Source organism: Diaphorina citri, unplaced genomic scaffold (genome assembly GCF_000475195.1).
Source record: "Diaphorina citri unplaced genomic scaffold, Diaci psyllid genome assembly version 1.1 scaffold796, whole genome shotgun sequence".
NCBI classification, from domain to species: Eukaryota; Metazoa; Arthropoda; class Insecta; order Hemiptera; family Psyllidae; genus Diaphorina; species Diaphorina citri.
Genome location: NW_007378228.1, coordinates 119,491 through 134,207, shown reverse-complemented (window position 1 = coordinate 134,207; position 14,717 = coordinate 119,491). Strand labels below are relative to the sequence as shown.

At 34.3% G+C, this 14,717-nt stretch overlaps 1 protein-coding gene across 1 annotated transcript in view; it reads right to left on the bottom strand.

Moving 5' to 3' along the window:
* Nucleotides 1-372: 372 nt before the first annotated feature.
* LOC103512148 (tetratricopeptide repeat protein 7B-like) overlaps nucleotides 373-14,717 on the bottom strand; it is a 19,633-nt gene continuing 5,288 nt past the window's right edge. The window contains exons 2-3 of the mRNA XM_017445280.2: nucleotides 5,446-5,609; nucleotides 373-500 (exon numbers count right to left, since the gene is read on the bottom strand). Of these exons, the coding sequence (XP_017300769.1) occupies nucleotides 393-500; nucleotides 5,446-5,609 (272 nt within the window). The 3' untranslated portion in view covers nucleotides 373-392. The remainder of the gene's footprint in view (nucleotides 501-5,445; nucleotides 5,610-14,717) is intronic.

The following is a 14,717-nucleotide window of genomic DNA, read 5'->3' as shown; positions in this document are numbered from 1 at the left end:
GGTGATGCAACAACGAAAGCAAAATAAACAGATAATGTTACGAAGATAAACTACTGGATAAATGTTTTCTTTTATAATGGATAATGTTAAGAAAAATACTTACATAAGCAGCAGGTCAATAAGTCATACATTTTTAACTAAGTTATAGGTGTGATGTGAGAGAAATACAAAAGAAACAAGCCAAGAAAAAGGTCCAATTGAAAAATTTGGATTGAGGTCCATCACTCGAAATGGAGTTTTTTTATGCAACGTTCTTTAACTTTTAATTTTTAAATTTTTGATAGTTGTGCAAATTATTTTATTAGTGTTGGAAGAAAATTGGAAACATTACCTTTGATTGCATAGGACTCGGCGACTATTTTGATGCTTCGACTCGGCAATGATTTCTCCGGTCAAGGCGTGTAGTTCAGCCTGGTAGAAGTGGCTAAGAGCCTCCTCATAATTCCCAATAGTATAGAACAGCTTGCCGAGTAGTAAATGCGAGTCCAATGAACACCAGCTGTGAACATTCAGGATGAGGATTAGATTTGTTCCTTCTAGACAGGATATAAATGCTTCAAACGTCATAGAGTACAATTACGGAAAAAATTCAAATAGAAAAAAAAAAAAATAATAATAAATTGCAATATGTGGTTCAAAACTACAATGAAAATTTATTTGATGTTGTATGCTACTTGGCTGTCCTGTAAATGGCAAAAGCGCATTTTTTTTGAGACGGTTTTTGGGTTTTTTTTAAAAATTTAATTTTTTTTTTTTTTTTTTTTTTTTTTTCAATTAATATTTTATCAGTGTTATCATGTACCCGATGTACCTACTACCTACATCGTCTTTTAATCAATAAGTTATTAATTATGCACCTCCAATCCTATTGTCTCTTACAAACTAAGCTTTCACTCACAATTACCTGCTTTATCTACCTAGTCAGTAAGGGAAGGATATGGGGAAAGATACCTGACAAACTGACCTCTACTCGACCTCTTGATGTATGCGTCTTAATCGTCTTAATACAACACATTGGGATCGATTATAAAATTGTCAATTTTTTAATTTGCCTGACGATTATTACCTACTTTGGTAGAAATCGAGTGCTTGAAAAAAAAAAAAAAGCATTGGGAACATGATAAATTTTAATTCTTATTTTAAATTTAAAACGTTGTTCCCTTTACAAATTATTTTCACTTCAAACAGTTAAAACAGCATTGGGATCGATTATAAAATTGTCAATTTTTTAATTTGCCTGACGATTATTACCTACTTTGGTAGAAATCGAGTGCTTGAAAAAAAAGCATTGGGAACATGATAAATTTTAATTCTTATTTTAAATTTGAAACGTTGTTCCCTTTACAAATTATTTTCACTTCAAACAGTTAAAACATTAAAATTTTCCATGTCTTTCAAAAATAGAGAATTACAAAATTCAAACCTCCATAGCAGCTCTGTTTTCAGACAGCAAACTTTCGTATCTCCTATTGAACACAAACATTAGAACTTGAACTCAAAATCAGCACTCATTGTGTCTTGATGTACTGAACAGAAAGACTACATGGTCAACTCTACTACTATACTGATAAACTCTTTCTCATTCATAAAAAATACAAACCAGACCCCCTAACTAATATACTGATAAGATCAGTGATGATATAGTACTGATTGCATATAATATGAGTAGACCAAGTGAGGGAAACACTCCTGCCTATGGAGATTTTATGAATGGAAAGTAAAGTAGGTATTATGTTTAAGTACAGGGTTGAAACATTGGTTTAGAAACTCTTGCATCCTAACTAATATACTGATAAGATCAGTGATGATATAGTACTGATTGCATATAATATGAGTAGACCAAGTGAGGGAAACACTCCTGCCTTTGGAGATTTTATGAATGGAAAGTAAAGTTACTAGGTATTATGTTTAAGTACAGGGTTGAAACATTGGTTTAGAAACTCTTGCACGCGAGAAACTTCAGTCGTTAATTTAGGACCGGTTTTAGCGTCATCTATGTTAAGCTACGCCGAGCAAGGCCAATAAATGGATGGGGGACTTAAACATTATATTGGTAGTTATTAGGAAACAAAAGGAATAAAGGAAGAACGGGCTCTAGTATTGATTTTAAATCATTACATGAAAGTATGTAGGTACCTATACATATATTATGTAGTAATAGGGAGCGCGAAGAGCGACCCTATGCTTAACACCGCGTAGCCCCAAAAGCGCGCAGCGCAACCGTAAACAAGGGAGCGCGAAGCGCGACCCTATGCTCAAACCCGCGAAGCCCCGGGAGCGCGAAGCGCGACCGCATGCACGACCGTGAAGCCAATGGGAGCGCGCAGCGCGACCGTATACACAACCTCCCAAGCACGCAGTGCGAGTAATAATAATAAACTGAATATTAAACAAAATAGGAAGGGCACATAGGTACTAATTTTCTTTAACCACGATCGAGTAAACTACGGGCTAAAAAATTCCCGGAGGGACGGACCCAGCTTGTTTATTTTTGTTAGGATAATGTCTCGGGATAATTGAAAATTATTCAGTAGGTAGCTAGGTAGATATCACATTCTGGAATTTTTGGGATAAAAGGGAAGGAAAATGAAAGCCCTAAACAGCATTACACAGCATGAAATAAGAGTTTACGATTGGATAGGTAGGTAAGTAAAATAGGTATTAGGTAAGTAGGCAATCTATTTACCTAGACCTACCTTGTACGCACGTGTAAAGATTTCATTAGTAAAGGGTCCTCTGAAAACATGGAATTTAACGAAAAATTCTTTCTTGAGAAATTGAAAAAAATAAACTTAAATTAATATTTTTTGTTACCTAGTTCATTTTTTGCGTTAAACAATTTGTTAGTTTGGTTGCCCAATGGACCTTTTCTTGACCATTAACCTTACAACTGTACGCATAGTTGAAAGTGAAGTAAAACCCAACAAACTCCTATTTTGTCTCTCCAAAATTTTCCGACCATTTTTCTTGGCAAGTCAACCGTTGTTACTCCTAATTGTGTTTATGATTTAGCGTCTTGCCGAAATCACATTTAGAGCACATATACGGTCCTATACGTATTTCTCTCCCTTATCCTCATTTTTCTTCATTAATATTCAATAAAGGAAAAGCATCCACAGCTTCTAGGTGTGTAGAGAGAGGAAGTTGAGATTTTGGCAAAATTTCAACTACCGTTTCGAATTTCAGAGCTGAGTTATTATTAAATTGATACGGTCCCTGTTATGACAAGCGTATTTCCCCAGTCTCTTCTCATCTCCTATCGGCCAGGATCTATAATTTATTATTGGTAATGGATGTTGTCCTGTGAGAGAAAGAGGAGGAGGTGGAGGAAGAGGAGAAGGAGAAGAAAGAGGCAGGGAGGAGATTTATTTCATGTTTTCCAATTATTAGTGGAAGTGTATGCTTTGTTGTACTCTTGAATATGGGATCCCGGGGGTGCTTACCAGTTACTGAAAGCAGATGACTGGCCTAGTTCACTATCTACTAATAATATTAAACCTAACCTATCTACCGATAAAAACCCTTTGATGAACTTTGATGACTACCTATTTTGTGTAGAAATGACTAACCTGCCTCGATGGTGTAGAAGTCAAGACACTCGCCTGGTAAACAGGAGGATGTGTGTTCAATTCCAGCCGAGTTATGGAATTTTGTGCTCAAATAAACATTGAATCTTTGACCACAATATACGTAATACGAGTAGAAGTAGGTACCTGTATATGTAGAGAACATTGGATCGAGTTCAAATCGAATTTCTTCTTCTTCTTTTTTTTTTTTTTTAATTCTTTCAAATTGCACTTTATATGGAGTTATTGATTAATTGAATTTAGGTAGGTAACAACAACATTATAATTTGTAATTCAATCTCGACACGCTCTAATAAATATTAATAACAATTAAAATAATAGGTAATAGGTAATAATAATAATAATAAAGACTAGGTAATAAAGAGGTAGGTACCTACCTAAAGTCTAACCTATAGAAAGTACCATCTCGTATAGATTACGTCACGGTGAATGGAAAGTTTCCTTTGAATGACGCGGCATGCACAATAAATTGTATCGGAAACAGAAAGCCACACCATCCTCCACTAAATAATTAAAAGGTTTTAAAAATAAAGTAATCTGAGCTTTCCTCTAATGCATTTTCCTGTAAAACATATACTCAACATTGGCAAAGTAATAAAACGTTAGGTGAAATGTGGTAAACAAAAGCAAGCTTTTCCTCTTTAGATTATGCTCTATATACATTTTTCAAACCTTTATTAGGTTTTTCCTTTTTTTCAGCTTAAAGAAATCTCGAACAAGTTTTTCTGAATAAAATTTAAGGATATAATGTGAAAGAGGTACATGTTTCCTTTACAGGTTAAACGTGTAGAAATATTTTTCCCTTTTCTGCCAGAAATTGCTTCACACGAGTACCATATATAACTACCGTTTAGTGTTTGTATAATTTGAACATCCATCAAATACCTATTATTTCTGCATTAAACTCTCGGATTGTTTTTTATACCCATCCATGTGTTCTCCTTAATAAAAAATTGCTGATACGTGGCCAAATTTTTATTCGGTACTTGACTTGATTCGGAATCGCTTTCTTTTTTCGTATCTTGGCTCTTTTCTCCATCTTTTTATCAGATACCTAGGTGTAGGTTCTCTACTTATTCTGTCTGATAGGACTGGTTTTTCTGGTTCAAAACCAAATGAAGCCAAAAATGTACGTATATCGTTCAATCGCCCCGGTCCTAAGTTCTATACAATGCATCTCAAGAGTAGGTAGGTAAAACATGAGGAGGTATAGGTATGCAGGTGTTGGGTAAATATTTTTCTTGTTAAAATCTCTTTTTTAGGTAGGTACCTACCTATAACTTCTATGTTAGTATGTGCTACCATGTATTTAACTTCTATGTTAGTATGTGCTACTATGTATTTAACTTCTATGTCAGTATGTGCTACTATGTATTTAACTTCTATGTTAGTATGTGCTACTATGTATTTACCTTCTATGTTAGTATGTAACCTCCTTCTCTTTTGGTTATAAATGGTGGATTGTCTTGGAGGTATAATTCTAATCTGGCTTCCCCACACAGGAAACTACATAGTGGAGCTGCAAAGAAAAACAATATTCATAGAGTGAAAGTTGAAGAAAAAATACAAAAAAGAGACATGGTTAACCCAGTAGTGGGAATGGCCCAGTGATATGGAGTTTTTGGTTATGGCATGCAGAAGGTCCCAGGTTAAGTAGATGCCCACAATTCAAAATAGAAAGTAAATAATATAAAAAAATAATAATAGTAATGTCATACATATGTATCCTGTATCGCTCCATTTATTCAACGGGTCAATTCTGTTAATAATAATGTCATCTTTTATTATTATTCCAGAACGGAAAAACTAGGATCAATGATGAGGAAAAAAAATCAAAGTAATATCTAGATTGCCTTACCTTTTTCCCAGCTTCTGATGAAGCATCCAGTAAGTCCTTCTTGGATTCGAGTAACATGGTGTCACCCGCTTCAAAACCTCCTTCTCTTTTGGTTATAAATGGTGGATTGTCTTGGAGGTATAATTCTAATCTGGCTTCCCCACACAGGAAACTACATAGTGGTGCTGCAAAGAAAAACAATATTCATAGAGTGAAAGTTGAAGAAAAATTATTAAAAAGAGACATGGTTAACCCAGTAGTGGGAATGGCCCAGTGATATGGAGTTTTTGATTATGGCATGCAGAAGGTCCCAGGTTAGATGCCCAGTTCAAAAGAAATGCATACGTTTAGTGTTTGTATAATTTGAACATCCATCAAATACCTATTATTTCTGCATTAAACTCTCGGATTGTTTTTTATACCCATCCATGTATTCTCCTTCATAAAAAATTACTGATACGTGGCCAAATTTTTATTCGGTACTTGACTTGATTCGGAATCGCTTTCTCTTTTCGTATCTTGTCTCTTTTCTCCATCTTTTTATCAGATACCTAGGTAGGTTCTCTACTTATTCTGTCGGATAGGACTGGTTTTTCTGGTTCAAAACCAAATGAAGCCAAAAATGTACGTATATCGTTCAATCGCCCCGGTCCTAAGTTCTATATACAATGCATCTCAAGAGTAGGTAAAACATGAGGAGGTATAGGTATGCAGGTGTTAGGTAAATATTTTTCTTGTTAAAATCTCTTTTTAGGTACCTACCTACCTAGTTACCTACTTTTAATAACTTGAAAGTTGCGTTATATGCTACAAATTGCAACTTATAATGTTTCCTACATTACGAGAAGTAGGTAAATAACAGGGGAGGCATTTAATTAAGCTGTGTGGTCAGGGTAGCAATTATTTCGCACGAAATTAATGTTTTGACGCCTGGCTTGTTTTATTTTTACCCTCTACTGCGGAAATGCGGACTTTCTTTTCCAAGCTGTGAAGTCCCTTTGGTTTGTTCTTGTTAACATTGGACGAAAGGAAAATATGCTCATTTTGAAAGGCTAGCCTATAGTTAGCTTGGTTGGTAGCATTATTTCGCACGAAATTAATGTTTTGACGCCTGGCTTGTTTTATTTTTACCCTCTACTGCGGAAATGCGGACTTTCTTTTCCAAGCTTTGAAGTCCCTTTGGTTTGTTCTTGTTAACATTGGACGAAAGGAAAATATGCTCATTTTGAAAGGCTAGCCTAGTTAGCTTGGTTGGTAGGGCGTCTGAACGTTATCATAAAATAGACAAAATAGAAAAAGGTAAACCAATAAGTAATGATAATAAATCATCAAGTAAATACCACTTACAGGTACAAAACCTCTGTAACCTAATATGTAGGTAATATAGGTATAAACCCTAGTAAACTACATTGTACTGTTAACAAGAAATTGTTCGCTTTATTACATTAGATGAAATCCGAGTAAACTTTATTCAATACAGAAAAAAAAATCTGGTGTGAACATCACACAACTTTCCTTATCCTGATGCCTTTTCCACAAGTTTGGCCATGCCTCGGGATGAACTAGCGGGATTCCGGAGCGAAGCGACGGAATTCAGCTAGTATAGGTATAAACCCTAGTAAACTAAATTGCACTGTTAACAAGAAATTGTTCGCTTTATTACATTAGATGAAATCCGAGTAAACATTATTCAATACAGAAAAAAGGAAAGTAAAAAAGATGGGGAAGAAGAAGAACGTGTTTTGGCACTAAAATCTGACCATCGAAAATTTGACCCGATTACATTACTTTCCTTCCTATAGGATAAGGAAAGTAAAAAAGATGGGGAAGAAAAACAACATATTATGGGTATCTAAAATTTATTACCTAAAATTTATAACAGTTTCAAGAGTTGTTTATAAAATGAAAAGAATTCCTCCAGCTCACTTCATAGAACTGGGAGGAGGGGTATTGTAGTGGGTATAATATATTAGGAGGAAAAATACCCACAGATCCCACGGGAGAAACAGAAGGAAGCATTATTATAACGACAATGTGGGACATTCGTATAACGTATAAGTAACGTACTAGCTTAGGAAAAGCAATAATCATTGTGCTAAGGTTCTTTTTAGCAATGTAGCTTTGAGTTATTTTGGACGTTTGTTTTTTGTTCCCCCGAGACGGACTTTGGGGATTTCATCTAAGAATTGTAGATTTCTATTAGGAGACTTTGTGGAATGGGGACAGATTATAGTGTCATGTAGGTACCTACTTACTTTCCTTTCAGTGGGGTTCATAGTCACATTTTCATTCATAAATCGACTGAAGTTATTCATTGAGACACATACATAATAGTTACACGACATTTTGTAAAATCTTCTCAATAGGTACCTACTGTACAAGTCATAGTCAACACCCAATTTTCGTTTATCGGCCATTCTTAATTAATAAATCCTTCTATAAATTGACTAGATGTGTTTCGGTGAGATTGTGTGGGATAGACAAGGGACTATTGGAAATTTGAGATGAAATTAATTTCTCCCAACCCATAGGAGCCCTCTGGTTAAAAAGCTCGTTCGGGTAATGGAAATGCATCCTATGTAAAACACAATAGATTCAAGGGACATAATATCGGAATAATACCCCGTCGTTGTAAACTAAAGAGAAAACTTTAGCTTGTGTGTTGCCCGCAGGGTAGAGGCGTGTAGGCATTTTGTACAGACTGTTTATTTTGTCAGACATAATCTGAAGGATCCTGACTTCGTTCGGGTAATGGAAATGCATCCTATGTAAAACACAATAGATTCAAGGGACATAATATCGGAATAATACCCCGTCGTTGTAAACTAGAGAGAAAACTTTAGCTTGTGTGTTGCCCGCAGGGTAGAGGCGTGTAGGCATTTTGTACAGACTGTTTATTTTGTCAATCTGAAGGACCCTGACTTCGGATGTCTTTAGCGACTGTGTTTTTTCCTTCATTTTAAATATAAAATATGTAAGAATTATCAACCAAAGGTAATAAAAAAATAATTTTTTTTGTACACTCTTTCTATTCTTTGTACAAGATATACCATCATTGCGTTGTGTGATATTTGAACTTTTCCAATTTGCCCCCTAGGAATGTGTGGGAATATGGGAGGGGACTTTACATTATTTTTGTCCGTCTGGCAACATTATTATGACATTCCCGGTTTTTTTTCTCATTATTCATCATTACATTGATGTTTTCAATTAACCTTTAATGTTACTTGTATCTCTTCCTCTATTCTATGTATTCCTTTATTTCCTTTCATGCCCTCTAGGAATGTGTGGGAATATGGGAGGGGACTTTACATTATTTTTGTCCGTCTGGCAACATTATTATGACATTCCCGGTTTTTTTCTCATTATTCATCATTACATTGATGTTTTCAATTAACCTTTAATGCTACTTGTATCTCTTCCTCTATTCTATGTATTCCTTTATTTCCTTTCATTATGTCTTTTCGTATTTTGTTTTATCCTTAAGGTATACATATATTTCTCGGACGATTCTTCCTACATTACTCAATGACCCACTAAATATGGAATAGATCTGAAAATATTGGTCTGCATTTCAAGTTTTTTACTCTTTTTTTTTTTACTTTATACCTGCGAGTTGAAAAAAGTGATATAGGTACCTAGGTACTATACCTCTCCCTTTTGTACTTTTTCATTGTGCTTTTTTCATTCTTCCTCTTCCTACTCTTACCGACGAAGAAAAGTGAAGAGAAACGAGTTCCATAAATTATCATTTTCTCAAAGGATTCATTGCTACTGAAATTCGTAAAAGGATGAACATAGATTTATGCTATCTCAGTAAGACAGCAAATTTCCGTTCCAAAAAGTAAGAATTATTGTTCAAGTATGACTTCACTGCTCACTCAGAATGAATGAAACTTATATTTGACTATTATTATTTCTAAATACCATCTAGGTACCTATCCACTCTAAGTAGTTATCAATAAAATACATAGTCAGTTACTCGTAGTTGTTATACCTGTTCCTCGCATAAATGAGAAATTTTGTAGCACATTGCATACACAAATACCTATCAGTAGGCGTTCACACAATTTACATTTTATTATTATTATTTACTAGGTAATTGATGTTAGGTAGGTATGTAAACACTGAGAAAAAAACTAGGGTGTCGACAGCCCAGTCGGGTGACTGAGTTCCGGCACCCTAATATTGAACTCTATACCCGGAAGGTCGACATTATAATAATATAATATAGAGTTCCAACAGCCTGAATCAGGGGAAGTAACCCAATCATAGAGTTCTTCCACCCTAAACTTGTGGCACCCCGTCACCATTTTTTTTCCTCAGTGAAGTTAGTATAATATGTGAATCCGTTGATTCGTTCTTTGTTACAGTAGGTAAATTCAAACAGAATGTTGAATAAGTTCTTTCAAAAAGTGAAGTTGTAGGTATGTATTCTAATCAGAAACACCAATGATTTGAAGTTGATATCCAGAAAAAAAAGACAATGATGGTGATGAAATTAATACTTGACTATAGTTTTGTGGTTGTCGTAATTGTCCCTTATGTTTCCTTAGGTACACCGTAACTAGAACGTTGGTTGGCTTGGCTGATAGGTATTGCGAATAATGTGATGCTTGAGGCATATTGTACCTACAGAAGATTATTATAATTTATATATTACATTAACTATGTATACCTATAAATAGACGAAACATAAGTTTTCATCTCCTGAAAAGTTCAAGCGAAGAATACTGACGTACCTACGTACATAAGAACTTTTATAAGAATAAAGTTACTTTTGAAGTCAAGAGTTGAAGATTAACCTGGTGTGAAGACTGCGATGTATAATAAAATTTTCCTACCTACAAGCAAGCTTCCATGAAAGTTCACTTCATATTCCATCTGTAAACAAAAGCTTGCCAGTATAAACTTTATGAAAACAAACTTGAACACCTTGGAAGGGAAAATTGTTATGATTTTTGGTTTTAACAATAAGTTTCTGACCTGTTACTTTTACGAAGATTTTTACCTATAGGACCTGTTGAGTGCGCGAAGTTATTTGCGCATTTCTGAAATCCACATCTCCCTGGGAAAGGGCTTTGCTTTGTACATTTTCATTTTATAATATATTTTTTCTTCTTTTTATTTTTTACTCATTTTCAGTTAGTGTTTCCCCAGACAATCATCTCCGTTATACTTTTTATGAAATTTCTCTATTCATATTTTATTTTCTAAACATACATGATTAATATTTTATTCTTTTTATTTCATCGGAAAAACAAATACATACAAATAAATTCGTAAATTTAAATATTTGGTAGATTTTTTCATCCTTGACTTTTACTCTACGTTTGATATTTTCTCAACATCTCGTTTAATTTTCTCGTAGTAGTTTCGTAACTGTTAGTTTTACGTAAATTTAAGAGTAAACTTTAAACTCGTTTAGATCCTTATTTATTTCATTGATGATTATTTAGTTATTCACACTCGAGAAAAGAGAATCATACGTAAGTATTTTTCTTATTCATTTTCCGATGTTAAAATATCTTTCACAACTTGGTTGTATATTTGGTTTTCTAATTAGAAGCTATTATTACTAGTACATTCTGAACATAAAATGATAGTTACTACATCAATTCGATACATTTAGGTTGTTAAAAACTTTCCGATTTTATTCGAAAGTTTGACCGCGAATTCAAAACGAGAAACGTTGCAAATAATATCACGTGCTAGATGTAATGTAACAAATATATATATTTTTTTTTTTTTTCAAATTTTCACATCACTTTTTTCCACTTGTTTTTGCGTCTACACTTCTTCATTCAAAATTTATGATTCTGCAGATGCCATAGTATGTACAGTATTTAGATTTGTATGCAATGTTTGTTTACAATATTTGCTTACATTTTATTCAGAAGATAAATCAATCATTATGTTATTTACGAGTGTGGTAACAACAATATGATGTATGACAATATTTGCTTACATTTTATTCAGAAGATAAATCAATCATTATGTTATTTACGAGTGTGGTAACAACAATATGATGTATGTTTTTTTATGTATAGAAATGAATATGGTTGTATTTATTGAGAAGTGCTTTTGTGTGCTCCTCGTTTTTTTTCTTCGTTTTTTTCTGATGATTCTTCAGAATCAAAGACTGTCTGACTGTCTCCCTTGATGGGTATAGGGAGAGAACGTTATCCCCTGGGAGAACGTTATCATCTAGGAATTCTAGGTGAACGGACTGTACACTACCTGGTATTGTGGTACCTGGTGCGGTATAGTGAAACCTGTTTGGTGTATCCTCAGTCTTTTTTCCCTTGATCCTGTTACTCCTGAATTCCCAATATTTATTAGTCCTTACATCCATGCTTATTACAATTAAAATTCCTTCCTTTGGCCGTTTGGACCATGATAAATTATCACAAAATATTACTTATTCATAGTATCTGTCAACGAAATGTGGAATTATGCTAAAAGCTTCAGCAGTGAAATGTAGACACCTTCCCTGCTAAATGTTCGTAGCCACAAGCACAGAAATGTCATTTAGACATAATAAAACATCACATGAAATGTAGGTACCTGTAGGGGGAAATTATGGTTGTATTTATTGAGAAGTGCTTTTGTGTGCTCCTCGTTTTTTTTCTTCGTTTTTTTCTGATGATTCTTCAGAATCAAAGACTGATGATAATCATCATTCTTCAGAATGATAATCATTCTTCAGAATCAAAGACTGTCTGACTGTCTCCCTTGATGGGTTCAGGGAGAGAACGTTATCCCCTAGGAGAACGTTATCATCTAGGAATTCTAGGTGAACGGACTCTACACTATACCTGGTATTGTGGTACCTGGTGCGGTATAGTGAAACATGTTTGGTGTATCCTCAGTCTTTTTTCCCTTCATCCTGTTACTCCTGAATTCCCAATATTTATTGTATGTATGCTAGGTAGGTACCATGTATTATTTTTCTCTCCAAGTTTGAAACGCTTCTTACAGTGTCAAAATGTCAATGTGGAAGAGAAAGTTAAAAAAAAAAAAAAAAAAAAATCACGATTTCTTTGCGATTAAGAATCTGCTAATGTACACTATCTTCTAATCTACACTGGCAATGTCGCCACCATAGGAGCAGAAACTTTTTTCGTACGGACATAGGTAGAAAGTTAAAACAACAGAAAATCGTAACCGATTTTTTTTTCCTGGAGTTGAACTACATACCAAATTTCAAGTCTCTAGCTCTTACCGTTCTTGAGATATTTTGTTTACAGACAGACAGACACACACACGTCCATCACGTCTAATGTACCTAGTGGGTTTTTAAAGGGTATTAATATTGTTTAGTTGAGTGTTATTTTTACTTTTTATACGTGAAATAATGACTGAGAAATGACACGGACAAATGTGAATTTGAACATTTTACTTCGAATAAGGATTATTTTAAACATTCTGTGATCAATGTCGAATGATTTTATTTTGAAAAAGTTTATGACTACATTAACTGATTAAGTATTTATCTAATCTCTGTTATTTTTAGCAACATTATTGCTAATTATGATTATTGTACGAGTACGATGATTCATGGGAAATTGTATATGATTATTATACGTACCTACATTTCCACAATAATCCCAAAATGTAGGTGATGCTAGTTTTAATATAATTAAAAAAATAATGCCTTTTTTTTCATCGGGCAAAAATTCGTGTTCAATAAAAAAGTAATACCCTTTTTAAACAGACAAAATTTCATGTTCAATTTTATTATGTAGTTAATACAGGATAACAGTCTGCTAGAAATTCCCCAATCTCTAGAGAAAAAAGGGGAATAAAATTTTTTTTTAAAAAAGAAGAAAAAAAAAATCGTATGATATATGAAATATTTACTAACTACATACTTGGAATGGAATGAATCCGGAATGTTTCCCGTTATCCCATTTCTCCCTGAGATCATATCTCCCAATCCTTGCTCAGGACATCTACTAACCGTTTCACATTCATAGTGAATTCCTAATTATAATAATGGGTATTAGTCCCCGTGACTGATCCAAGAGGACAAATTTAGTGATATACGAGTATACATAGGGTTGAAACACACCAGGTCAAATCCGTCAAAGAGAGAGACGGAGGGAGAGAAAGAGGGAGGGGAGGGGGAGGAGAGAGAGAGAGAGGGGAACACAACCCCTAAAGAAATATTACCTAGGGAAAAGATTATGCCTGTATTCAGACCTAATTCCGATATTTCCGATTGCAGTCTTATGAGGATTAGACTTAGACCACAACATTGCAAAATATGAACACTGTTTCTGCTTGGTAGAATAGCAGTTTGGTATGGACGTAAAATTTAAACCTCATGTGAAAAGCTTTTCCCAGAAGGGAATCAAAACGGAAAATGTACTTCGGGGAAACTTAGAGTGTTCAGCTAAGCCTTCTGCTTCTTCATTTTGGATTTTGAGTCTCTCATATTTTAGTGGAGGGATAATGCAGTGAGAGTTTTCCAATAGATGACCCAGAACCTAGTGTGAAACTCTCATCCTATGTTTTCATAATACCATGTTCTATGGTCCAGGGATGCAGTGGTGAATCTAAAATTTTCATAGAACACTTTAGAATTTAGTTACCTATGTACACAAAAAAAAGAGGGGAAAAATAGATATTTCATTGATGGTCATTATATGTAGGTATGTAGATTTATATCCGGCACTAAAAAAAGTGTTCCCTTGTAAAATTAAAATAAAGACTCTTTCTTACCCCCGGATCTATGGTTGAAATAAATTGTGGACTTGTGTTGCTTGGTTGTATACTCTTCAAAATTCTCTTGTGTATTGATTTTATTGGTTTCAAATTTTCTTCGGATGTATAACCGTAACTTTCAATTGCATACCTCAATATTTCACATAAACGTGAAAGAGGGTTTTCTTTTTCTTCTTTTCCTCCTCCTCCTCCTTCTTCTTCTTCTTTTGTTAGAAAAAAGAAAAGGAGGTCGACACAGAAAAAGTGTTAGAAAATGACTTACTCGATAACGTGAGTAATACTGAACTTGAAAAAGTCTTCTGCTGCGAACGTTTCTGTTTAGGTCACAGTTTGATTAGTTGTGACTTGTAAACTTACGAGGCGGCGCTACGTCACGTCGCGCCGTGCGATCAAATCAAAGAATGCCTCCGGCAATAACCTTGCCTATAGTGCTTACCTTCCACTCAAGAATCTATTTTTTGCTGTTATCAGATAAAGCTAAAAATACGATGGTGAAAGGCGGTGAAACACTCATCTTAAAAAAAAAAAAAAAAAAAAAAATTAAAAAACCGAATCAAATGGAA